Below are 24,553 nucleotides of genomic sequence, written 5' to 3'. Positions count from 1 at the left end.
CTTTGTGATGTACTTGGAGAATCACGTAATAAATAGCCTTTCTTATATTTATTTTCTCTTGCAAAAGTAAAGTCAAGTGGATACTCACCATTTTTTCCCCATTTTAGGGGCTTGACGAAGATGAAGAAGTGATAGAGAAAATAATGTTACAGAATAAAGTCAAGTGGATTCTCTCTTTTTCTGCAGGATCTCAACTAGATGGATCTAGATCTCTTGAATTGGAATGGGATCAAAAGTCTTACCCAGCCTCTTCTGATTTATGGGTCCTCATCATCTTTGCTCCCTTCTTCCTTTTTCTTCGCTTAATTCTCGACAGAACAATAATATCCGACGTAAGTAAACCAGTCGTTCTTGTTTTTTTTTCTTTTTCTATCTATTAGTGTTCATTATGACTTGGAAAGCAAGTAATATCTCATGAGAAACCAATCTGAGAGATTATTTACATTTACATCATAGAGATTCGCTAGAAGCTTAGAAGGGTGATAGTCCCTAGTGAACACTGTGCTGATTGAAACGAGAGAAGAAAGAGGATAGTGAAATTCAAAGAATTAGCTTGGAATTTCAATTCAAAAAAAAAAAAAAAAGAATTAGCTTGGAAATGTCTGTTCTCTCTCTCTCTAGAAGCACTTGCTATCCACGTAACTTATAAAGAGCTTTGGTTTAAATAAACAAGATGCTTCTGGTTATGACCAGGATACCGGATATGGCCTGACCAACAGATGAAGTAAGAATAACCTTAACTTAATACTTACGACTTATGACTTTCGTGAGAATCAAGAAACTGTCAAGTATGCCTCAAGCACTAATTTCTTCTGAGTATAATACTGGCATTTTCGCAGGTTGAAAATGAAGGGAATGTATATCTTTGTCGGCGGGTTGAATGTGTGTTCTTTTTTTGTTTTGTTCTTTTTGGGAAACAAGACGGTCTAATTTCCGAGTCATGTTAGTTCATCACATTGTAACTTCATTACTCATCTTGTCTTACGTTTTCAGGTAACTCCTACTAACTAAAAGATATCAAAGACCAACATTATAACTCCAACAAACTCTTATAACTTAATTTAACTTCTTATAGTTATCCTATTTTACTAGATTTTCGTGTATAGGCTCTGTGATATTGGCTAATCATGAATATATAGGTTCTGTAGTATAGGTTAAAGACCACTATATTGTTTAAAGTTGATTGCTTGTTCGCATCACTTAGTGATCAATTCTAGATTAACCACAAGAACTATTATTCGAAAACAAGCATAAAGCTACAATCAAGATAACTGAAGCTAACTAAACCAAACAAATTTGTAATCAAGGATTTATTCTCTTCATTTCTTGTCTTAACATTGGTGTAGACATCTCAATATGTTGCGTTTATATTTATAGGATTCTTCTATATTTGAGCATTTTTCCCGATTTTCATGAAAATGATATATTTTGCAATTTAAAAGACAAAAGCAAAAAAATTCTGGGCCTTCTACTACTCTATCTCTCTCACCCTGGGTGATGCATATGTCCGTGCAAATATACGAAAATATTAGCCATGAGGTTAGGAAAAGTAGTAATTAAGTCCATCCTACATGCAAAGCTAACTTGATGGTTTTTGGGGTCCCGAACTCCCACATCCATAGAGACTCATCATCCCAAGATGTGAAAAAACTTTGAGTCTAGTGTACAAATGAAATACTGCACCCAAATGCTGATCATATTGTTGTGTAATCTGTCTCGCATTAAGATCTCATTGTATTATCGTCTCACCACTCATACCAGCGAGTAATATGTGCTGCTTCTTGTCATTCGGATTAACCTTAATGACATCTAGAATATTCCCAATAGCAAAAGCCTGATATTTGTGACCATGCGCTTACCAAACTTTTTGAAATGTTATCATTGTGTGAGTACTACGTCCGCTTCTCAATTGTAAACTGAAACAATGTCGAAGATCTGATCTCTTCACTCAGTCACAAAACACACAAAACAAAGAACATGAAAAATAATGGTACAAGATTTGAACATAAATTTTGCTTATTCATTCAACTTTACTAAACTATATAAAACAATAAATATGTGAAAAGATCCCCAAAAATTTTATAAACTCAAATGCCCAAAACACATGCTAACTGAATTTTGACTTTTGACTTTTGACTTATCTCTTGAGTTATGTAAACAAAGATATATTAGCTTTGGGCTTTCAGGTACATTATGATTTCATTAAGTGAAAAAAACAACTCTGAAAGGGGTGGTACTAAAGTGGGTCTCATGAATATTGGAGAGATATGTGTGTTAGGATTTACTGTACAAATCGTTAATGGCTGAGAAAAATGGAGTTGGACTCATTGGATTTTCTCATGTAGGTCTCTTTCTATCAATTCCCTACATGTGTGTGTGACTGTGTAATGTCATTGTACGTCACTATTATTGTCACCGATTCATTTATTTGTAGGTTTAAATTTGATAAGTCACAGATTTTGGAAAGCATCATCAGACACTGGCTTGGCCTATTTGATAACTTTGGTTGGCAAGTTGGCCTATATAGAACTTGTGTTACCTCATTTTTATTATTATTTTGGACTAATTGTGAAGGTTTATGGTGTTATTTCTCGAGATCAATTAATAACAAGTGAATAAGATACGAGGTTTTTTTTGGTTGTCGGTAAATTCTAATCACTAGGACAACAAAATTAAATTAGATGAATAGATTGGTTGAACCAAATCATGTCTCTTGTTATTTTCTACAAGGCTTAAAGAAAGTGGTGTGTCCTTTAGCACCTAAGTCTTTTGTTTACGTCCAATGCATGCCCCTCTCTGTTTATTATACTTATTGGTATGTTCGAGGTTTTATACTTTTATTAATTGACCCTTCTATTAGTTCTATATGTGACTTCATAATTAAATAAAAAGACTTCGTAATTAACCAAACTCGGCGGTTTTAATGTAAGAAAAAAAACAACTAAAAAGAGATTTGATAGGAGAAAAGAGAAGTTGTCGGCTCCCTCCTGACGAAATCATATTTGTAAATTTGTTAATAAAAATCAATTAATCACAATCCGACATTCTTTGTTTACGTATTCGTACTCTCTCTCACAGCCTTACCCATTTTCACCAACCAACTCAATCTTTATTTTCTTCTTCTTTAAAAATTTAAATTACATTATTTTTACTTGCTTCCAAACTCCAATATCCAAGAAAGAATATAATTTTTTTAACCAACTTTATTTAAACCCAGTTCACAAAAAACTCTATTAAAACCAAATTTATAGGGAATAATTAGTCACTGGGACAAATACGCTCTCGGAGACATCGGTGGCCAAATCTTTAATTACATAAAGAAGTCAATATAGAAAGACTTTTTTATAACTGAGAATTGAAGCGCGCTGAGTTAAACCGATGTCAGTACAACGGTTAATTCGGTTCGTGATGGTTCGAACAAGCTTGACCCCGGTTTACTCTTATTCTTTGTGATGTCTGACTTGGAGAATCACGTAATACCCTTTCTTAAATTCATTTTCTCTTGCAAAAGTAAAGTCTAGTGGATATTCTCCTCTCATTTTTTCCCCGTTTTAGGGAGTTGACGAAGACGAAGAAGTGATAAACAGAATAGTGTTACAGATTAAATTCAAGTGGATTCTCTCTTATTTGCAGGATCTCTACTAGATGGATCTGAATCTCTTGAATTGGGATTGGGATCAAGAATCTTACCCTGCTTCTTCTGATTTATGGGTCGTCATCTTCTTTGCTCCCTTCTTCCTTTTTCTTCGTTTAATTCTCGATAGAGCCATATTCGAGGTAAGTAAACCAGTGGTTCTTGTTCGTTTTATCTCTCTTTGTATTCAGTATGACTTGGGAAGCAATTAATGTCTCATGAGAAAACAATCTTAGAGATTATTTACATTTACATCGTAGAGATTCGCTAGAAGAGTGATACTCCCTAGAGGAGACTGTGCTGTTTCAAACGAGAGAAGAAAGAGGATAGTGAAATTCAAAGAATCAGCTTGGAAATGTATGTGCTCTCTCTCCCTAGAAGCACTTGCTATCCACGTCACTTACAAAGAGCCTTGGTTTAAAGACACAAGATGCTTCTGGTTAGGACCAGGAGACCAGATATGGCCTGACCAAACAATAAAGTAACAATACCCTTACACTTTGATACTTATGAGTTACGTGGAACGCAAGAAACTGTCAAGTATGCCGCAAAGCCCTAATTTCGTCTAACTATATTACCCGCATTTTCGCAGGTTGAAAATGAAGGGGATGTATATCTTTGTCGGCGGGTTGAATTTGTATTCATTTTTTGCTTTGTTCTTTTGGGAAACAAGACGATCTGATTTCAAAGTCATGTTAGTTCATCACATTGTAACTTCATTCCTCATCATCTTGTCTTACGTTTTCAGGTAACTCCTACTAACTAAAGGATATCAAAGACCAACATTTTCCGACTCCAACAGACTCTTATAGCTTACTTTAACTTCCTCTTTAACCTACTTTACTAGATTTGCGCGTATAGGTTCTGTAATAGTGGCTCTTCATGAAATCAGCGACGTGTTTCTAGAGATAGGCAAGATGTGCAAATACAGCGGCATCGAATCCATGACTAGCGTCTCCTTCGTCCTATTTTTCTTGTCGTGGACCGCTCTGCGACTCATCTATTATCCTTTTTGGATCCTGTGGAGCACCAGGTGCGTACTCTTAACCCCTAAAATCTATAACTACATAAATTATAAATATAATGCAATGTAATTGAATCTTTCTGTTTTTTTGTCTATCTCTACGTATATACGGACCTATATATATATATATATGCAGCTACGAATCAATAAAAGTAAAATTGGAGTGGGACAAGAAGCATTTGATGGAAACTGGACTGCCTCCTATAGTGTACTATGTCTTCAACACACTTCTCTATTGCTTACAGATCCTACACATCTACTGGTGGGTCTTGATATGTCGTGTGCTTATAAGCCAAATCCGTGCCAAAGGAAAAATCGCTAGAGACGTCCGTTCTGGTTAGATTTTTTTTGTTTTATATAAAAAAACGAGTGCTTAATCTTGCGATATATTCTTTGTATTACACAGTTTTTTCTTAGCCATTTTTTTCAATTTTTCTTTGTAGATTCTGAGAGTGAAGGTGAAGCTGATGATGAACACCAAGATTGATTGTCTTGTCCAATATCGAATTCTAGCATTAGTTATGTCGACGTATTATATATACGTTTCACCCGATAAAAACCATTGTCTTGCTAATACTGTGACCAAATATTTTATAGTTCCAGTGAGTTTTGGCTTTTGAAAATGCATGACAATAGAGAATTAAGGAGAAAAGTGCCCAATAACACTATGAAAAATAACAATGTTTTGGAACCGCTCTGCATCCGTCTTGGTGACAGTATAATTATAACCTTGCTTTGTTGTTGGTTTTGTTGAGGTGTCTAAGGGTAATCTTAAGATTATGATAATATAAACGATAGTTTAGGTGAAGTAATGTTTATTTTTTCTTTGTTTTTTCTAATGATGAAGTAATGTATGCAAGGTTTATTTTGACCTTTTTCTCGTCGGCGAGAATAATTTTGTAAAGTAACTATTATAGTTTTCTATAGTTACCGATTGTTGGAAAAGAAAAAAAAAAAGAATATAAACATGATATCATATTAACTATATTCAACCTAAACAATGAATATAAATTTCGACTAAAGGTCCCATGAAGGCATGAACGGCTTTGCCGTATCTAGTTATTTCTTTAATCAGGGAAATGCCGAAAGTGTAGTAGTATGATGCATTTATGCTCTTTAATCATATGCTTCAGTTTTATCTATCTAGTTTGGTTTTATCGCATATTAGTCCTCAAAAAACAAATTGAACATTAATGATGATTAATTATATATGTACAAATAAAAACGGGTTTCCACTTATAAATCAGAGCAAGGGGCCCACACAAAAAAACAAGTGAACCTACTCGTGATAGATTGACTGTGAGGGTCGTGAAGAAGGCATGTGAATGTTAAGTGTACGAATTACGAAGTCAGAGAACAAAAGTGCACACAGACACAACATGTGGATCCTCGTCACTTTGTCATCAATTCACTCATAAGTCATAAGCCTCCTACTCCCTACTTATTGTTTTTTGTTCTCTTTTTTTTCGGCCTATATATTGTCTTCTAATTATTGAGCTGTATAAAGTATTTCACCGTTTAGTTACAGATACTGGGCCAATAACCAAAATTAGATTGATTATATTCGATTCTTCTCCAGATTTATAGATACAAAATATCATCAAAATATGTTGTAACAAAACACGTCGGTTTTACTTCATGAACAATATATTATAAACAACAATATATTTCTTAATCGTATCGCATATAATTTTAAACGGGCATACTAGCAAAACTGAATATTATGCGTTATCACTTATACAAATGTTTGAAAATTTCTGATTCTGTTCAATTAACTTAGATGTTTATATGTAGTTATCGTTTTTATATAGGGAATACAACAAAATGTTACCAATATTGGTTTTTAGGATACGTAGATTTTTTTTTTTTTGACAACAATTGAGAAAAACTTAGCAGTTCAAAAAGCAGTCCTCCTCGGAAGAGAGCCAATCAGGAACCGCTGAGCCGCTGTGAGAGAACCAAACTCCGCTCGATCTTGCTTTCTTTGCGAGCCAATCTGCCTTAGCATTCAAATTTCTTGGAATCTTGATGAGACGAAAAGAGACAAGAGAAGACCGGAATGCCCTAAAGTCCTCAAGTTCCGACGCAAATGTAGGCCAATCCTCAGGAGATTCACACATAGCAATAAGGTCCGCACAATCAGTCATGAAAGCACTACAGCGGAGGTCTTCCATGATAATACATTTCATCGCCCAGATGAGAGAGTCAAGTTCGGCGTGTAGGGGAGAGAGGGAGCGACTGGATCCCCTTAACCCAAGACGGAGGATCTGATCCCCCTGCGAGACAATCCATCCCTGACCGCTAACTGGGGCAGACGCGGTCCATGAGCCATCAAAGAAGCAGATTAGTTCCATGGAGGCGGGAAAGTCTAAATCGTGTCGATGATCCAAGGCAGGCTCATGGATGCCATCCGAGTTAGCCTTGCGCCAATCCTCCTCTTCATGTTTGGCATGGGCGAGAATTTTCGGAGGGAGTTCCGTCACATTGTCGAAAAGCTTTCGATTCCGTGCTTTCCAAATGAACCACATGATCCATGGGAAAATGGACAAGGACTCCTCACTGGCGCCCAATTCACTCGCTCGCCAAAAGAGGAAATCCATGTTTTGGAACAGAGATGACTGAGGGAAAACGTTTGGTGCCGATGGAATCGAAGAGAGAGCCCAAACCTGTCTAGAAGGAGGGCATTCAAAGATGAGATGGTTTATAGTTTCTTCCGCAGCTCCACATCTGGGACATGACTTATCACGGCTTATATGCCGATAATGTAGGCGTTGAAATGTAGCCAGACATCCCGAAATACATTGCCATACGAAATGCTTGAGCTTTCGAGTGGTTTTGAGAGTCCATGCTTGTGCCCTAAGTACTGAAGTACTCGGTCCCTGAAGAGGGGGGCCACACGCACGACGAGATAAGGCTCTCGCGGACCAATATCCTGATTTGACAGAATAGTTCCCAGACTTGGTTAGAGACCAACTATAGCCATCTCTAGAGACAACTTGACTTGGACGGATGCCAAGTATGAGAGAAATATCCTCGGGATGGAAGAGTTCGCGGAGTCGATTCACTTTCCACTGTTTGGATCCAAAGTCAATCAAGGAGTTTACATAAAGATAAGGGTCTCTCTCTGCTTGAATACCCCGAGGAGGACGAGCTGGAGTATCTGGGATCCAAGGTTCGAACCACACAAGTGTACCAAAACCAGAACCTATGGTTTTCCGAATACCCGAGGCTAAGAGGGGCTGAGCTGCCATAATACTCCTCCAACCGTAGGAGGGACGGTTCGAGACTGTTATTTCTAGTGGAGTGCAAAACTTGAAATATCGTCCTTTGAGGACCCGGCTAAGCAGGGAGTCCGGAAATCTAAGCAGGCGCCAAAGTTGCTTAGCTAGTAATGCTAGGTTAAACTCTTCAAAAGTTCGGAACCTTTAGGATACGTAGATTAAAAAGAAGAAAAGATATATACACACACTGATACTTGATTTCAATACCGATTATGTCTATTTTTTTTGTCAACAGATGTAGATAAATTCAATATAAATCAGTAAATCTATTAATTTTTATCTTATTTCTTGACTCTTACTAATTTGAGAGGATCCTAGGCCGTATGAGCCGATATGAGTAATAAATGTTTGAAGAAGTACTAGTTCAAACTTCAAACAAATAAAAAATGTTGGAAGAAGTATCAATTATTGTGGTAGTGAAATGCGTGAGCAAACTGACTAGTATTGACTATTGACCACCCCCAAAATAATGAAGGAGATTCCATAGAAAAGAGGTTTCTATTTTGAGCAAATGAGAGAATAGGCACAAAATCTTATAACGAGTACAAAACTACAAAATGTTGTAAGAAAAAAGTAACTAGCAATTATTATATTGTCATTTGGTCCTTCCGCTGATCCGCTCCCAAACTGAACCAGAATCCGCTCCCAAACTGAACCAGAAAAACTCGTCTCAAAATTTACCCTTAAGACTATTTTTTTTCTTCCTTTTTTGGTATGATACTCTTAAATCTTAATACTATTGTTTTCTAAATTTTTTAATCTATAAATTATATTTTTATATTTGATATTTAATCCGAAATATCTTTGTATATCATATAAATATGATCCTCGTTTTGTATTTATATTTTTCTAAATAAAAACTCATTTTAAGTTTTAACTCGTAAAGTCATGCTAAATTTATGGAGTACTTTTTTATAGCTGCAATTAAAATGGGGAATTATCTAGAAGAAAACAACGGAAAATATACCAGCTAAAAAGAACTATATAAGATTAAAAAATCACAAAAAGTAAACGGTTGTATTCAATTAAATACATGAGTTTGTAAGAATATTGAAAATATAAATAAACAAACGTAAAAACGCAACAACAAAAACACATTTAACCTCATTCTGTTTCTAAATATATACAATTTATATTTCTTCAAGTGTATATTTTTTTAACAAGTGATAGGTGTGTGTGTATATTTAAAGTTTATCTAAAAAGAACAAAAAGGTAGAACGGAAAAAAAAGGAGAAAATAAAAAAAGAGGCAATCAAAAGGTATTAAATAGGCTTCTCTCATACATTCACTCTTGGGTGTTACCTCGTGGGTCGAGATCTTTTCTCCAGATTCTCTAGAAATCGCTCGCCCCGAAAAAGAAGCTCTCAGAAAATATCCGAATCCTTCCTAATTCCCCCATTTCTCGTCTCAAAAATTGAAATTGGTTCTGCTCCGAGAAGCCCCGATTCGCAGAGATTCTTCTTCGTTCTTTGTGTGAGTGTGCCTCCCCACAAATCGTCTTCAAAGTTTCCCCATTTTGGTTTCTGGGTGTTTCTCCTTTCGTCACTTTTCGCCAATCTGGTCTCTTGCTCAGTGTTATTCTCCATCCCGATTTTCACGTCTTGTGATCTCTGCTCATGAGTGTTGATATGTAACAGTTTGTTTGATCGTTTGGATTCGTTCTTAGCTTTAGCTTGTTTTGATTTCCTCGTATCACTTCCTTTCGCTGCATTTTGATATCCGCTAATTGTTTCTTCTACTATCAGTAACGTTCTAGAGTGATGCGTTGTCTAGTCAAGTTTGACTCATTCCATGGGTTTTAAATGTGTAAATGTGAACTGTTCCCTGAAAACGTTCCGTACAATTCTGTTGTATTTCTCAATGCAACTTTTTGCTCTTTTTGCAGGCAGAAGTTTTCTGCTACTGTCCATGATGGGTCAAGACACCAATGGGATCGAGTTTCATCAGAAGAGACATGGTTTGTTGAAGGATCAAGTCCAATTGGTTAAGAGAAGGGACTCGGTTCGGTACGAAATAGTTCCAATTCAAGATCGGTTGTCATTTGAGAAGGGCTTCTTTGCTGTCATCCGTGCTTGCCAATTGCTTTCTCAGAAGAATGATGGGATAATATTGGTTGGTGTTGCTGGTCCTTCTGGTGCCGGAAAGACGGTTTTTACTGAGAAGATACTCAACTTTCTGCCTAGCGTTGCTGTCATATCAATGGACAACTATAATGACGCCAGTCGGATTGTTGATGGAAACTTTGATGGTAAAAATTTCATCTTTATGTTTCTTTGTGAAGGGTCTCAGGAGGAACCAAGTCTTCTTGTATCTATTGAGCTAATTGTTTTGACATATGACAGATCCACGGTTAACGGATTATGACACATTGCTCAAGAATCTTGAAGATTTAAAGGAAGGGAAGCAGGTTGAAGTTCCTATTTATGATTTTAAGTCCAGCTCTCGTGTTGGATACAGGTAATGGATCACAATTTCCATCTTCTGATATAAATCATCATTTTTTTGTGCTTCATCTAGACGGCCAATCAATTGGTGTCCATTGTTACAGAAGTTGGATATTTCATTCACATCGGTTTACCTCTGTGTTCCTCTTGGTTATTCCACTGACGACCTTGTTTTAATGCCATGTTTTAGGACCCTTGATGTCCCAGCTTCTAGGATTGTGATTATTGAAGGAATCTATGCTTTGAGTGAAAGATTGCGACCCTTATTGGATCTTCGTGTGTCTGTTACTGGTGGAGTTCACTTTGACCTTGTTAAACGGGTTCTTCGTGATATACAACGTGCAGGCCAACAGCCAGAGGAGATAATCCATCAGATTTCTGAAACAGTTCGGTCTCATATCTTTTATACCTTGCTTCTTGGCTGTTATTGGTTAAGTAAACTGTTTAAACTAATAATTTCACTGTTTATGTAGGTGTATCCGATGTACAAAGCTTTCATAGAGCCAGATCTCCAGACTGCTCAGATTAAAATCATTAATAAATTCAATCCCTTCACTGGTTTTCAGAGCCCAACATACATCTTGAAGGTTTGAAAATTGACCGGATATGTCTGTCCATGTTATAATAAGAAATGCTCTGTAATCTCAGTATTCAATTTCAGGTATCTATTGACTACGTTTGTTAAACTGAAGTTTTTTTTTTTTTGCTGTTGATTTGTTGTAGTCAAGAAAGGATGTATCCGTTGATCAGATCAAGGCGGTCCTTTCTGAAGGACATACAGAGACCAAGGAGGAGACCTATGATATCTATCTCCTTCCTCCGGGTGAAGATCCAGAGTCGTGCCAATCATATTTGAGGATGCGGAATAAAGATGGAAAGTACAGCCTCATGTTTGAGGTTTGGCCCTTCAGAGTTTTCTTTCCATGTTGTCATCAATATGATTCTGAAAAGCTGACAACCTGATTGCTTAAAATGATGTGGTGAATACTTATAGTTCTGATTTTGTTATCCAGGAATGGGTTACGGATACTCCTTTTGTCATATCCCCAAGGATTACTTTTGAAGTGAGTGTTCGCTTACTTGGTGGGCTTATGGCATTGGGATACACAATCGCAACCATACTTAAAAGGAACAGCCATGTATTTGCTACTGATAAGGTGTTTGTGAAGATAGATTGGCTTGAGCAACTGAATCGTCACTACATGCAGGTTTGTCTATCTAAACTCATTCACCACAATTTATCTTGAAAATTGGTAGCACATCTTGGCATAGTAACTGTAGATGAAATTTATATATCTGTCTTATGGATTGTATGATGGCATTCTAGTTCCCACTGAGAGTAAATTTTGTTTATTCAGAAACGATATGACTATGGAATTCTAAATATGTAATAATCAGGTGCAAGGTAAAGATCGGCAACTTGTACAGAGTACTGCAGAGCAGCTAGGATTGGAAGGATCGTTCATTCCACGAACCTATATTGAACAGATCCAACTGGAAAAACTGATAAATGAAGTAATGGTATGATTTTCTGTTCAGGCTCGTGGTGTTTTGTTTTTTGTTACATCTCATTTGGGTTCCTGATTAAAAGTTTCATTACAGGCGCTACCAGAAGATTTGAAGAACAAGCTTAGCTTAGATGAGGATTTGGTGTCCAGTTCAAGCCCAAAGGAAGCACTCTTACGAGCGTCCGCAGATAGAGTAGCCATGAGAAACAAGAACCTCAAAAGGTACACCTCTTTTGAGGAGTGTATGAGAAAGCTTTGTTAATTCCAATCCATGTGTCCTTAAGTAAGTTACGCCATTGTGATACACAGAGGCATGTCACACTCGTATTCAACACAAAGAGATAAGAATTTGTCCAAGCTTGCTGATTATTCTTCAAGCGATAGGAGGTACGAAGAAAGAAATCATGACTCACCAGCAAACGAGGTTCATTTTTGTTCTCTTCCATATCTTCTTGGCAACTTTAAAGTCGTCGTTTTAACTTAACAGTGCACTTCTTCTGGTTTATGATCTATTTTCTTAGGGGTTTATGACTCAGCTTTCGGAACAAATATCGTCTCTCAATGAGAGAATGGATGAGTTCACAAGCCGGATCGAAGAGCTAAATTCAAAGTTGAGCTGCAACAAAAACTCTCCAACACAGCAGAGCATGACACTCCAAGCTGAAGTCTGCAATGGGTCAGCTCCTACTTCGTATTTCATTTCTGGTCTGGACAATGGCTGTTTGACGAATTCCATAATGCCCCATTCATCATCATCCTCCCAATTAGCCAAGGATTCGCCATTAATGGAAGAGGTAAGTCACCTCACATTTTTCTCGTTTATGAATTTGGATTTTATTACGTTGCTTTGAAACGCTGTGTTACTTAACTGTTCTGGTGCGACCAGATATCGACCATTTCACGTGGACAGCGTCAAGTGATGCATCAGTTGGATAATTTGTGCAATCTGATGAGAGAAAGCTCAGCAGAAAGGACACGCCTAGCAAGAGCAGGGAGCAGCAATAGCAGCAGCAGAGGCAGATCAAGCAAAAGCTTCTTTTTGTCCAATGCGGAATCTAAGAGCATCCCTCTCGTGTTAACCTTGGCTTTTTGCAGCATAGGCATTGTAGTGATCAAGAGCTACATTAACAAACGTCAATAACATCTCTAACCACTATGGATCTTCTTTTTTTTTTTTCTTTTTTTTCCTTTGGTATTTTCTCACCGGAGGCATTTTGTGAGCTTCCATGGATTCTCTACCTTGACGTTGATAGACATCCTCGATTAATTTTATTCAATAAAGTTCACTTTTTTAAGCATAGTAGCTGATCTTTAATAATCAAGATAACTTAGAAATCAAATACAAAAATTGACATGTATGTGAATGAACACAGCCAAACTTAGAAACCAAATACAGAAACCAACTTCACTGGCATGGATATGCAAACTATTACCACATATGTGGTTATTGAATGGCGAAGGGAGTATGATTTCTACTCTCGGTCAAGCATTGAACATAATCTTCGCATTACTGAATATTCTCGATAGCATTGAGTTTGTTGGCCACATTAATGAGACGGGATAAGAAAGATGAAATTTGCTATGAACGAATGAGAACTCTAATCGGTTTGTTCCAATTATACATAATTGTTATTGAAAACCATTTGAAGTACTATCCAAAATTGTTTTACCCTCCCAAAACAACTTAAATCGGGTTTCAAGAATTTTGAAAATAAATAACAACATCAAAAACCAACCAAACAAAAGAAACTTGTGGATCTTTTAAGATTTTAGAATGTTTCTAGAGTTTTATTTAATGTGCCATATGAGTTTGTTCTATGTCCTAAATTTGCACAAAAACCATAAAAATAAGTTTTTTTAATCGTCAAAGTCGAAGAATGATTATTCACCGTATTTTACTAGTATATCCAAATTCCAATGAAGGCCCAACCAAAATAAATGATTTCAATAGAAAAATAAAAATAAAAATAGCAACATTTCCAGTCCCACAAGAAAACTCTGAAAGCTTTTCTCTATATATAATAAGTTTTAATAATAAACAAGTTTATTAGTTTATTAGTTTCTCTATATCACAGTTTGGAGTGATTTTTTTCAATAAATCACCAATTTGGCTATTAAATCTGTGCGATTTGGCTACTAAATATGTGACTAACATCAGCATTTTAGAACAATATCCCTTGTAATTTAATTTCCACTTTGTTAAGTAAACAAAAATTATGGAAATATACTCAATTTTTTTTTAATTAGGAATGATTCTCCATAATACGTTGACACTGTAGTTTGAATCTCAAACCAGCAAATACACTATACTGTGGTACCAAGTCTTCAAAGTGAAAATTGCAATGACAAAGCAAATAAACAATATACAACACATGAACATTAAACAAGATAATGCCACCACTTATTTTACAAAGGAATGTTGAATGTTATTCGTTTCATCGTACAAGGTAATGAGTTGAGTCCATGTACCTATTTTAACCATTATATATGCATATAGATACCAATGTTTGGATTCTCCAACGGAGCTGCAAAAATATAGGTAATAGATTCTGATTACCACTGCCCGTCTGAAGAGCTGAACAGAGATCCGATTCCCATCAAATAGCTTTCTCTAACCAAGCTGGTAATCTCAATGAAGATTTCATTCCAAGTCTTGTGAGGAAGACCGAGTACAGGAGATGCAGCAACAACACAAAGAATCCACTGTTTAGCAATAGCTGTTGAAGAATCAAAGGAAAGCGTTTTCTCAGCTTCTTTTTATTTCCCGAGGTACATAGAGAGAAGAGTGATAAAGAGATTACGTACCACTGTCCCGAATATCATATAAATGAGGCTCATTGAAGGCATAATGTTCAGGCCCATGGCGGTGAAAACATAAGAGAGAGAAGCGTGGATGTTAATTGTGATCTGCAACAACAATGCAAAAAACAGTTTTTATTTTTGAAAGAGTTACTCTGGTAGAGAAGAGTTCAAGAGGTTTTTGAGAGAAAGAGGTTTTACCACAGCGAGAATATTTTCTCTTATTAAGAAGGATGATGTCAGAACGTAGCCTATGAGACCCAATGCTCGAACCTGCGTAGGAGGAAACATGACAATAGAAGTAAACAAGGAGTGATAGGGGAATGTTCACTGTTCTGTGTGTAATCTCAAGAAGCAGACATTTCACCATTGTGCACAAGAAAATCGAGAGACGCCAGCTTGCGCCCATCCTGAGAACAGAAGAACATTGCGAAAAATAAATAGCTGAGATTGTGTTAAGCTGAGTAATCTACTTCCAAACTTCAGTCATTCTTCAAGAGTAAAGACAGGAAATAGTAAGATGTCTATTAGTTAGTGTGGAGCATTTCGAAGTTTGTTGTTGTGCTCGAGAACTAGAAACCGTGCAAGAGAGACGAGTGTATGAATTCACATACCTCCACAATGATCCCATCGCAAGCCCCACAAGACCATGAGTAAGCTACAAGAGAAAGCCCCAGGCGTTAAGCAATGGTCATGCAATCTTCGTGAAAGGGGAATAATAAGGAACTAAGAATAAGTAGCAGCTTGAAAGAATCATAAGATGAAACTCTGCTTGGCAAACTAGTAAAGAAGGCTTACAAAATAAGTTAATGCTTTGACTGGACCTGATAATATGAACAACAGCATGACAGTAGCAACCTGAGAAACAAACAAACACCACAACACAACGACTTAAAGCACATGTCCAACGAAGTAGAAAAAAAAAAAAAAACTTCAATTCTTGAAATTCTATTCATTTTGAAAGAAGAATGTTCTTTACAAACCATTGTCTTCCGGCCACCTGCAATATTCCATCGTATCGAAGATATCACAATCGGCAGCGAGAAGAAACACCCGAAGTAGTTCTGCGTTCAAAGTGTAACTCAGACTCGACATAGAAGCAATAACTCAGACTCGATATCCTTACGAGAATGATAGAGACTAACATATGAACTAAAACCTCAGAGATAATAAGCTAACTTCATAACAAAAGGAGAAGAGCTCAAACATTATTAAGGCGCCAAATATGGAATTCCGGAGAATGTAAACTAAGAACATGTATTGAGTTTCTATACTTCAGCAAACATTAGCTTTCGTTTCTTCCCTAGGAAATCCCAGAATTCGACTGCATGTGAACCAGAAAAATCTAAGGCAAGGGGATTAGCTACAGCTACAAAGCTCAGTGAAGTTTCTCCACGTCAACTGAATAAAATTCGAAATGGGGAAAAAAAACCTCAATGGCGAGAGAATTGCTGAGAAAGTAAACGAGGCCGGTGACAGCAGCGAACATGGCGCACTCCACCAATCGCAGCGTTTTCTGGTAAACGACTTCATCTCCCTCCGCCGCTTCTTCTTTACTCCCATCCTCTTTGTTACCTGAGAACGAAGCTCTGGAGCTGGAGACACTCGAGAGAGCGAAGCAGCTTCGGCTGGAGGTAGAAACGAGAGAGATTCTGGGTCTTTGTAGAGAGAGTGACAACAGAGAAGAAGAAGAAGAAGCAGAGGACTGTGTAGGGGCAAAACGGTAAAATTGAGTAGTGGTGGACTGGTAATGAATCGTTTTGAGGAGATTCATGGAGGCGAAGAAGAAATCCGCCTCTCTCAGAGATATCTTCCCACGGCGAGCTTGTCTTCTCCGTCTATCTGGATTCTAGAGATGATAACTAAAAACTGTTCGATTGAAATTCTTTGGTTAAATCATACCAATTTAAACCGACGGTATGATCGGTTTGGTAAATATATTCCATCATTTCGATTTCGTCTCTGTTGCTTCTTCGTTCCTCTTCCACCCCTATAAAGGCTCCGACATCGAATTTTAGGAGAGGTGACTCCGTCCTGCTTTGTCTCCAACATTCTATATAGCAGAGCGAGCGGGAAATTGAAAATTGAGGGAAGCCAGAGGATTTCGAAATCCTCAGCTCTTGATCCCATCTGGGATTTTGCTCTTGCTCACTCGATTCCTCTCTAAAGTTCATACAGAATCGAACATGGTGGTCGATCAAGATCAGCAATGGCTGCTCAGCTGCTTGACTGCAAGTCTCGACCCTAACCAGAACGTTCGTTCCTTCGCTGAGGCTTCACTCACTCAGGCCTCTCTTCAACCAGGTCCGTCGCTTTATCATTTGGGTTACTTTCGGACACGTTGCTCCTTTGTGTTTCTCTTGATTTGATTCTGTAAAACTTGATTTCGGCTAGTTAGATTTTTTCCAGTTGAAACCACAGTTCCCCTCTGTTAAGCTATTGAAATGAATGTCTGTCGAAAGCATTTGTTGGGTTTCTTATTGAGAACGATGAACAAGGGAACATATCCTCGTCTTGTTATGGTAGATGAAGGTCACTATACTTTCTAGATTTTTGTTCTTGTAGGATTTGGTAGCGCATTGTGCAGGGTTGCTGCAAACAAAGACCTCTCATTGGGATTGCGCCAAATATCCTTTTTTTCATAGCATAGATTTGTTTTCCCCTAAACAATCCGGCAGTCTCTCTGGATTTCATTTTTGTTTTTATTGTGGAGTACTTGACCTACTGTTACCTAGCTGCCGTCCTGTTAAAGCAGTTCATTAAGAAACATTGGCGAGAGAACGAGGAGGCTTTTGAATATCCTGTTGTCTCAAGTGAGGAAAAGGTACTCTCGCTATCTATTCCTGTTTTATTGTTTGGATTTCCTGCTGCGATGGTTTGCATATGTTTATGAAATACTTTTGGTTATGTTATTAGGCTCTTATCCGAGGACTACTTTTGGGCTCACTTGATGACCCTCATAGAAAAATATGTACGGCCATTAGTATGGACATATCGTCAATTGCCACATATGATTGGCCAGAAGAGTGGCCTGAGTTATTACCCTTTCTCTTGAAGTTGGTTAGTGATCAAAACAACAGTAATGGAGGTATATTTGCGTTCAGTTTTGCTGCCTCTGGAGATATATTTTTTTTACCTCTTATTTCCGTTCTCTTTCATGAGAATAGTCAAGCGGTTTCCTTAGGCTGAATTTATCGCGAAATTCAACAGTTCATGGAGCTTTGAGGTGTTTGGCTCTTGTCTCTGGTGACTTGGATGACAAAGAAGTGCCTACGCTGGTACCTGTGTTGTTTCCTTGCTTGCATGCAATCGTATCCTCTCCTCAGGTTTGTATCCTAATATTGAATAGATCAGACTTGTGTTGAATCACGTTTTTCGCTTCAATAAATGAAAATTTTAGTGATGAAGGCTCTCATGAAAGCTCACTCCTTTGTATAACTTTTCATTTGTATATGTAGAGCTACGACAAGTATATGCGAGGAAAAGCCCTTTCAATTTATTATTCATGTATATCTGTTCTTGGAGCAATGAGTGGTGTGTACAAGGTATTTTCTTTTATAAAAAATTCTCATTCTATACAAAAATTTTAAAATATGTTTTGATTCAGCTACTTCTGTTTTCAGTTGACATATATTAAGTGTTTATATTCAGACAGAAATTACTACTTTGGTGACTCCCGTACTTAAGGTTTGGATGAATCAGTTTTCACTTATATTGGAACATCCTGTGCAACGTGAGGATCCTGATGATTGGAGTTTAAGAATGGAGGTTCGTCTTATCGTGTGATTATTGTACTTTTGTTCCATCAAATGGCCGGAATTGTATAACAGGCCCGGTGTTTGTGCTGATTTTGTCTTTTCTCATTAGGTCTTGAAGTGTTTGAATCAGTTTGTACAGAATTTCCCATTTCTCATCGAAAGTGAATTGATGTGTATGTCTCGTTTTACCCATGTCTCTTCTTTATTCATACATATGCATCTGAAGCATCGTTATTGAAACAAAATATTCTTGCAGCCATTATGAGGCCATTGTGGCACACATTTGAGTCATCTCTACAAGTCTATCTTCGATCGTCAATTCAAGGTGCTGAAGATTCATACGATGGAAGATATGATTCAGATGGTGAAGAAAAGAGTCTTGACACTTTTGTCATCCAGGTAACTTACCATCTTCACTGATCAAGGTCTGTTTTTCTTCAAGGTCTCAATTTCTAAATTAAATCTTTTGTTTAGGGCTGGGGCATTTTGCTCATATATTGTTGTATTTAAATGAGTTTGCGGGCTAATTTTTGTATGTTTTTGCTTATGGTGTATCCTTTATGCAGCTATTTGAGTTTCTATCAACCATCGTTAGCAGTAGAAGACTAGCAAAGGTTTGGCCGAAACCTTTTCAGTGTTTTCCTTCATTTTTTCCGTATTTCGTTTTGGTTTCTTACCCAATTGTTATATCAGGTCATTGCCAGTAATGTCAGAGAATTGGTATATCAAACCGTCGCTTTCCTGCAGGTTACAGAACAACAGGTAAGGATGAATCATGCATCTTCTGCCTACTCATACATGATAGGATATAGTGGTTATATTTGATATTTAGAATCTGTGATTATAACATTAATCTATCTCGGGGTAACTTTACGAATTTAGACAGCCTATATATGACTGAGCAATTGTTTTGTCGTGCTGTAGCCTCTTCTCCTTTGCCTAACGTATATATCTTTTGCTATCTCTACGAATAAAGATAACCAGAAGGGTTATACGTTTTGCCATAGCTCTAGAATTTCTGTAACATTTTGTGTATATCCCTTAGTTCCTTAGGAGCCATATCTGTTTCAATGCATATATGCACTTCATATTTTACTGTATCTTACTTTACCAAGTCCCAAACTGGTTGAACCTTTTCAGTCTATTGTTATTATTTGTATCACGGACTGTTGGGGCAGTACAACTATTACTGTGCCTACGTTTGCCATGTGGTGATTTTATCTTGTTGTTTAAAAACCGCAAATTAGCTGCTAAAATCGTCAAAATACTTTATTATAGAATCCTGAGCTAGCTCAGATACTAGATGTAAGATGATGTTGTTTATTTAGTTGTGTTATCCCTTTCCATTATATTAGGTCGCACAAGAATGTACAGATTTTTTGTTGTTATTTGTGCTAGCTTCCTATTTGTTTGCTAGCAACAGTTTAATTAGTTTGCGCTTTATATATCTAACATTGCAGAAAAGACATGTCTTTATTCTTTATCTCACATGTAGCTTCTCCCCAGATTCATACGTGGTCCATGGATGTAAACCAGTTTGTAGCCGATGAAGATGAAGGTAGCTACAGTTGTCGTATGTCAGGTAAGCTGTCTCTCACTCCTCTTAAGTCAAATTCATATGCTTATGTTTAGTCAAAGACAAGATGTGGAGGTCATATGCATATCTGTATGCGAAATTATGACTGTGTAACTATAATTACCTGCTGCACCACAGGTATACTTTTGTTGGAGGAAGTTGTCAATACTTTTGGTAGGGAAGGGATCAATGCCGTTGTAGATGCTGCTGGAAAACGATTCCAAGAGTCTCAAGATGAAAAGACAGCTGGTTCTCCGGCCTGGTGGAGAGTGAGTGCACTTAATTCTCTTTGTTCTTGTATATCTTGAAAGGTTTAACAAGCCAATATTTCTCTGATGTTTAAACATAAAATTCTGTGAATATATATATATATATATTATTTATCTTTTTCTCCCCGTTCATGTTTTTTTTTACTATCCACCTTACTTTGATATTGTCCATTTGTTAGATAAGAGAAGCTGCTCTCTTTGCTCTGGCTTCTCTTGCCGATGAACTTGTTGAATCCGAGGTTCGTGTTTTCCATGATAATTTAAAAACAAAAAAGTTACTTATGCTGGGAAACATGTTATCCTTAATATTATACTCTTTCAGGACTTGAGGACTGACCCTGCCAATTTAGCTAAATTTATTGAGCAATTGATAATGGAAGATACTGGAATTGGTAGGTATTGTAAGATCGGCTACTCAAAAGTATTTTTCTTATTTAGTATTCAAATCGTGGTACATGACTGGATCGTCTGTTTAACAGGGTATCATGAATGTCCTTTCCTTTATGCCCGCATATTTACAGCAGTTGCTAAGTTCTCCACTGTGGTAATTTCGGGTTTTCTTTTCTCCCTATATAACTTTAGTGTATGAATTGAATCCTTTTCACGTTAATCAGATCAACCCCGGAATTCTTGAGCACTTACTCAATGCTGCTGTTAGAGCTATAAACATGGATGTGTATGTTCCCTACCCTTCTGCTGGTAGTATCTTTATCGTCAGAAATAAATGTTAACTTAATAGATACCTGTATAAGCAGGCCTCCAACTGTAAAAGTAGGCGCATGTCGGGCACTTTTGCAACTCCTACCCGATATGAAACGTTCAGTTATTCTACCTCAAATCATGAATTTATTTTCATCTCTCACTGACCTCCTCCATCAGGTAAATATTTCTACTGATGAACTATTAGAATAGTGCGTGAGTCTATTTTTCTTTTTTCTCACTAGAGGTTTTGATTCTTTTGTTTAGGCTTCAGATGAAACTTTGATTTTGGTTCTTGAAACTCTTCAACAAGCAATCAAGGCTGGTAAGTAGACATAATTTCTCCCTGTCAATAACGTTTGGAATCTGATCACGTAATAGTTCTCACCTAATACTTACATTTATTAATTTCTAGGCCATGAAGCATCATCTTCAATAGAGTCTATTATCTCTCCAGTGATCCTTAACGTGTGGGTGGCACATGTTTCAGATCCCTTTTTGAGTATCGATGTTATTGACGTCCTGGAGGTACATAGTTAGAAATGCAGTTTGCATAGTCTGTTCATGTTAAATATCTTACCACTGCTTATATCATTTGAAAGTGAACAATAAAAAATACCATCTCTGCAACTAATGTCTTGCCTATGGCTCTCACGCAGGCAATAAAGAATTCGCCTGGCTGCCTTCATCCACTGACATCAAGGATATTACCATTCATAGGACCAATTTTAAATAAGGTGCTGTTCAATCATGATTTTTTCTGTTTACTATTTTCTCTTCCCCAGTTTCCTTTTAAAAGTCATCTCTGTGGTGATAATCAGCCACATCAGCAGCCTGAAGGACTAGCAAGTGGATCCTTGGATCTGTTAACTATGCTTCTTAAGGCAAGTTATACTAGCTGGATTTTCATAGCACGTAAAATGATTATGTGTGCTAAATGGACAGTGTTTCTCGTGTTTTGCTGACTATTTTTCTAGTCATATATAGGGTGCCCCAGGTGATATAGTGAAAACTTCATATGACTTTTGCTTTGAAGCTGTCATTCGTATCATACTCCACAGTGAGGACCATAGTGAACTACAGGTGATAAAAAATTCCGCGTCTAGTTTGCTGCATCGTTATATATCTAGAAAAAATCACTTATCCGTAGCCTTTTAATTGGTCAGAATGCTACAGAATGTCTGGCAGCTTTTATATCTAGTGGAAGACAAGAGTTGCTTACTTGGAGTGGGGATCCCGGTCTTACCATGAGAAGTTTGCTTGATGCAGCTTCTAGGTACAATTCTTCACTTACCTTTTTGTTTGGTATATTTCACGTACACCAAAAGCTGAAGGCAGTGTTGCAGGCTTCTCAACCCTGATCTGGAATGTTCTGGATCTCTATTTGCTGGGAAGTATATACTGCAGCTTATCTTGCACCTTCCATCAGAGATGGCACCCCATGTCCAGGATCTGGTTGCTGCGCTTGTAAGACGGATGCAGTCTGCTGATATTTCGGGTTTCAGAAGCTCGTTGCTGCTGATTTTTGCTAGATTGGTATTCTTCACCTTTCAGTTGGATAGTTTTAGCAGATTAATGATTTCTCTCTTCTTTGTAAGATGCTGTAACCAGAAGCATCTTTTTCCATTAATGTTTGCAGGTCCATATGAGTTTTCCGAACGTGGATCAATTTATCAATCTGCTTGTTAGCGTACCTGCTGATGGACATGAAAATTCCTTTGCCTATGTTATGACAGAATGGACTAAACAACAAGGCAAGCATCTCTATTCGTGTTATCTAGTTGTATGATTCTATTGGTCTACCTGATGCATCACAATAAAGGTTTTTTTCTGGCCATTTCAACTGATGGGTTAAGCATCTCTATTCAGGGGAGATACAAGGGGCATATCAAATCAAAGTCACATCTTCAGCTCTGGCCTTGCTACTGTCCACTAAACATTCTGAATTCGCGAAGGTCAATGTCCCAGGCAATCCGATTCAGGTTTTATGCTGTACCTTTCTATATATTTTTCTTTAAAATTCAATTTACTATCACAGCCTAACAGAAACTTGATATAGTCCAATGGTGGCATAACCACGCGCTCAAAAGCTAGATCTGCTCCTGAACAATGGAGTATTATCCCTCTACCCATGAAGGTATGTTTTTGTTCCTTAGTCGAAATGTTCTCAAAGGACATGCTGCAAGTCAGAATTCAAATTCTTTGGGGATAGACAGTTCAGTCTTGACTCATTTTGATGCCCTTTACAGTTCTTAATCAGTTATCTCCTCATTTATTTTCTTGATTCTGGGTTATCCTATCAAAAAATTTACATTCTTTGGCTCTACAGATACTGGCTTTACTAGCTGATACATTGATTGAAATTCAAGAGCAAGTTGTGGGTTGTGAAGATGAGGTGATTATGCTTCCTTGAGCTTTGTTTATCTTACAAAATTCCTTACCGCCTTTGAGTTAAGTGAAACTTGAGATGCTAATTCCTTTTTACGGAGTAGCAGGATAGCGAATGGGAAGAAGTCCATGAAGGAGACGTTGAAGCTGATAAAGACTTGCTACGTTCAACTGGTGCCTCTCAATCCAGCAAACCCACATATAACCAACTTGCAGCAATGGCTCGAACTTTTGAGGTCCTTTTTTTTCTGTTACCTCTATGGCTGTACCATTAAACCATATCTTATCGGTTTTAACCATTGATTCAACAGAACCAAGATGATGATGATGGTGATGATGACCTACATGTTACCGACCCCCTTAATGAGGTGACCACTTGTGTTTTTATATATGGTTTTTATGTGCACCTAATTCTGAAAACCTTGATCTGTTTCACTAAGTCGCTTTCTCTCTGCAACAAAACAGATTAACCTTGCAAGTTACCTGGCTGATTTTTTGTTGAAGTTTTCAAGTGGAGACCGGTCTTTGTTTGATAATCTTTGCCAGGTATGGTTTTTATCCTCTGTATAACTTAATAATATATTGAATTTGCTATGAACCACTTGGCTTATTTTCCAACATCCGTAGGGCTTAACACAGGCGCAAAGAAACGTGATCCAGACGGTACTGAACCGCTAGGTTTGGCGTCATGAACCACAAGTTATGTGTCTCGACTCTCGAGTGTTGTTTTTGTCAGTTGATTAATTCTTGGGGATGTGGTAGCATCCCTTTTGTAAGAGTGCCATTTTACACAAAATATTCATAGTGTGAAAATTATCTTTGGAATTTCTAAGAGAAAATTCTCGAGTTCCATGTTTGACTATACAATAAACTCTCAGAAATAACGTTAACTTGATTTTTAGGTTTTCAGGAGTCCACTCGGTCCAAACTTAGACGGTTACACCTTATGTATGTCAACAAAGAAAAATCTAAACAGTTTAGACTTTCGCTTTACCATTGGAATGCAAAACACACTTCTATAAATAAATAAAAAATACAGTACTAGAGTTTTGTTCATATGTTTTATAACTCCCTCAGTTTAGAGGTACCGTGTAAAATTGCATAGACTCTTAATTTCATTGACAACTTTCATTAATTATCTTACAAAACATCCACTTACGAAACACATAAATT

General features: G+C 37.2%; 4 protein-coding genes and 1 pseudogene across 7 annotated transcripts; 4 read left to right on the top strand and 1 right to left on the bottom strand.

Annotated features, from left to right (window-relative positions):
- The first annotated feature begins 144 nt into the window (after window positions 1–144).
- LOC112084002 lies at window positions 145–1,153 on the top strand (annotated as a pseudogene).
- A 2,380-nt stretch (window positions 1,154–3,533) lies between these two features.
- LOC18992442 (ASC1-like protein) lies at window positions 3,534–5,406 on the top strand. Of its 2 annotated transcripts, none has more exons than XR_002898026.1 (6): window positions 3,534–3,777; window positions 3,895–4,115; window positions 4,227–4,382; window positions 4,482–4,667; window positions 4,904–4,994; window positions 5,102–5,406. XR_002898026.1 is itself a non-coding variant. In XM_024152656.1 (6 exons), the coding sequence occupies exons 1-6, from the start codon at window positions 3,646–3,648 to the stop codon at window positions 5,143–5,145; spliced, it is 939 nt and encodes a 312-aa protein (XP_024008424.1). In that variant the 5' UTR covers window positions 3,534–3,645; the 3' UTR covers window positions 5,146–5,406. The 2 variants fall into 2 exon arrangements, 1 of the variants encoding a protein (XP_024008424.1); XM_024152656.1 differs by having other exon boundaries at window positions 4,795–4,994.
- A 3,842-nt stretch (window positions 5,407–9,248) lies between these two features.
- Window positions 9,249–13,147, top strand: LOC18992441 (uridine-cytidine kinase C). Of its 2 annotated transcripts, none has more exons than XM_024152623.1 (12): window positions 9,249–9,412; window positions 9,825–10,187; window positions 10,282–10,396; window positions 10,574–10,769; window positions 10,857–10,970; window positions 11,107–11,280; window positions 11,397–11,591; window positions 11,782–11,904; window positions 11,986–12,113; window positions 12,201–12,315; window positions 12,413–12,685; window positions 12,778–13,147. In XM_024152623.1, exons 2-12 carry the CDS (start codon window positions 9,848–9,850, stop codon window positions 13,030–13,032), a joined length of 2,028 nt encoding a protein of 675 aa, XP_024008391.1. In that variant the 5' UTR covers window positions 9,249–9,412; window positions 9,825–9,847; the 3' UTR covers window positions 13,033–13,147. The 2 variants fall into 2 exon arrangements, with proteins under 2 accessions (XP_024008391.1, XP_006415903.2); XM_006415840.2 differs by having other exon boundaries at window positions 9,256–9,412; window positions 9,829–10,187.
- Window positions 13,148–14,246: 1,099 nt separating this feature from the next.
- On the bottom strand, window positions 14,247–16,568 carry LOC18992440. Of its 2 annotated transcripts, none has more exons than XR_002897983.1 (8): window positions 16,123–16,568; window positions 15,674–15,754; window positions 15,489–15,548; window positions 15,305–15,348; window positions 15,051–15,100; window positions 14,892–14,963; window positions 14,697–14,798; window positions 14,247–14,608 (listed from the first exon to the last, which is right to left on the bottom strand). XR_002897983.1 is itself a non-coding variant. In XM_006415839.2 (8 exons), the coding sequence occupies exons 1-8, from the start codon at window positions 16,462–16,464 to the stop codon at window positions 14,489–14,491; spliced, it is 864 nt and encodes a 287-aa protein (XP_006415902.1). In that variant the 5' UTR covers window positions 16,465–16,566; the 3' UTR covers window positions 14,247–14,488. The 2 variants fall into 2 exon arrangements, 1 of the variants encoding a protein (XP_006415902.1); XM_006415839.2 differs by having other exon boundaries at window positions 15,058–15,100; window positions 16,123–16,566.
- A 116-nt stretch (window positions 16,569–16,684) lies between these two features.
- Window positions 16,685–24,252, top strand: LOC18992439 (importin-9). Its single transcript, XM_006415838.2, has 33 exons — window positions 16,685–16,994; window positions 17,256–17,317; window positions 17,422–17,514; window positions 17,607–17,778; window positions 17,901–18,016; window positions 18,149–18,235; window positions 18,342–18,458; window positions 18,558–18,621; window positions 18,705–18,847; window positions 19,015–19,062; window positions 19,142–19,210; window positions 19,955–20,030; window positions 20,163–20,293; window positions 20,473–20,532; window positions 20,616–20,685; window positions 20,773–20,837; window positions 20,908–20,969; window positions 21,049–21,172; window positions 21,260–21,317; window positions 21,408–21,520; window positions 21,652–21,729; window positions 21,814–21,876; window positions 21,980–22,075; window positions 22,159–22,268; window positions 22,339–22,528; window positions 22,632–22,746; window positions 22,862–22,974; window positions 23,052–23,129; window positions 23,322–23,387; window positions 23,488–23,616; window positions 23,692–23,748; window positions 23,846–23,926; window positions 24,008–24,252. The coding sequence occupies exons 1-33, from the start codon at window positions 16,877–16,879 to the stop codon at window positions 24,056–24,058; spliced, it is 3,075 nt and encodes a 1,024-aa protein (XP_006415901.2). The 5' UTR covers window positions 16,685–16,876; the 3' UTR covers window positions 24,059–24,252.
- Window positions 24,253–24,553: the final 301 nt, after the last annotated feature.

This window comes from Eutrema salsugineum, unplaced genomic scaffold, assembly GCF_000478725.1.
Source record: "Eutrema salsugineum unplaced genomic scaffold, Eutsalg1_0 scaffold_5, whole genome shotgun sequence".
Lineage (NCBI taxonomy): Eukaryota > Viridiplantae > Streptophyta > Magnoliopsida > Brassicales > Brassicaceae > Eutrema > Eutrema salsugineum.
The sequence above is the reverse complement of the archived record's forward strand: the minus strand, read 5'-3'. Positions and strand labels throughout refer to the sequence as shown.

What these genes read in the sequence shown, in the direction of transcription:
- LOC18992441 (XM_024152623.1), top strand. Translation starts at nt 9,848, where the DNA reads ATGATGGGTCAAGACACCAATGGGATCGAGTTTCATCAGAAGAGACAT. An exon ending in TCCATCAGATTTCTGAAACA is followed by an intron (nt 10,770 to 10,856) that starts GTTCGGTCTCAT and finishes CTGTTTATGTAG; the next exon opens with GTGTATCCGATGTACAAAGC. An exon ending in ATGACTCACCAGCAAACGAG is followed by an intron (nt 12,316 to 12,412) that starts GTTCATTTTTGT and finishes CTATTTTCTTAG; the next exon opens with GGGTTTATGACTCAGCTTTC.
- LOC18992442 (XM_024152656.1), top strand. Translation starts at nt 3,646, where the DNA reads ATGGATCTGAATCTCTTGAATTGGGATTGGGATCAAGAATCTTACCCT. An exon ending in TCGATAGAGCCATATTCGAG is followed by an intron (nt 3,778 to 3,894) that starts GTAAGTAAACCA and finishes TTTACATCGTAG; the next exon opens with AGATTCGCTAGAAGAGTGAT. An exon ending in TGGCCTGACCAAACAATAAA is followed by an intron (nt 4,116 to 4,226) that starts GTAACAATACCC and finishes GCATTTTCGCAG; the next exon opens with GTTGAAAATGAAGGGGATGT.
- LOC18992440 (XM_006415839.2), bottom strand. Translation starts at nt 16,464, where the DNA reads ATGAATCTCCTCAAAACGATTCATTACCAGTCCACCACTACTCAATTT. An exon ending in GCAATTCTCTCGCCATTGAG is followed by an intron (nt 15,755 to 16,122) that starts GTTTTTTTTCCC and finishes CTTTGAACGCAG; the next exon opens with AACTACTTCGGGTGTTTCTT. An exon ending in GCGATGGGATCATTGTGGAG is followed by an intron (nt 15,101 to 15,304) that starts GTATGTGAATTC and finishes TTCTGTTCTCAG; the next exon opens with GATGGGCGCAAGCTGGCGTC.
- LOC18992439 (XM_006415838.2), top strand. Translation starts at nt 16,877, where the DNA reads ATGGTGGTCGATCAAGATCAGCAATGGCTGCTCAGCTGCTTGACTGCA. An exon ending in CAATGAGTGGTGTGTACAAG is followed by an intron (nt 18,236 to 18,341) that starts GTATTTTCTTTT and finishes GTTTATATTCAG; the next exon opens with ACAGAAATTACTACTTTGGT. An exon ending in GCAGTAGAAGACTAGCAAAG is followed by an intron (nt 19,063 to 19,141) that starts GTTTGGCCGAAA and finishes TTGTTATATCAG; the next exon opens with GTCATTGCCAGTAATGTCAG.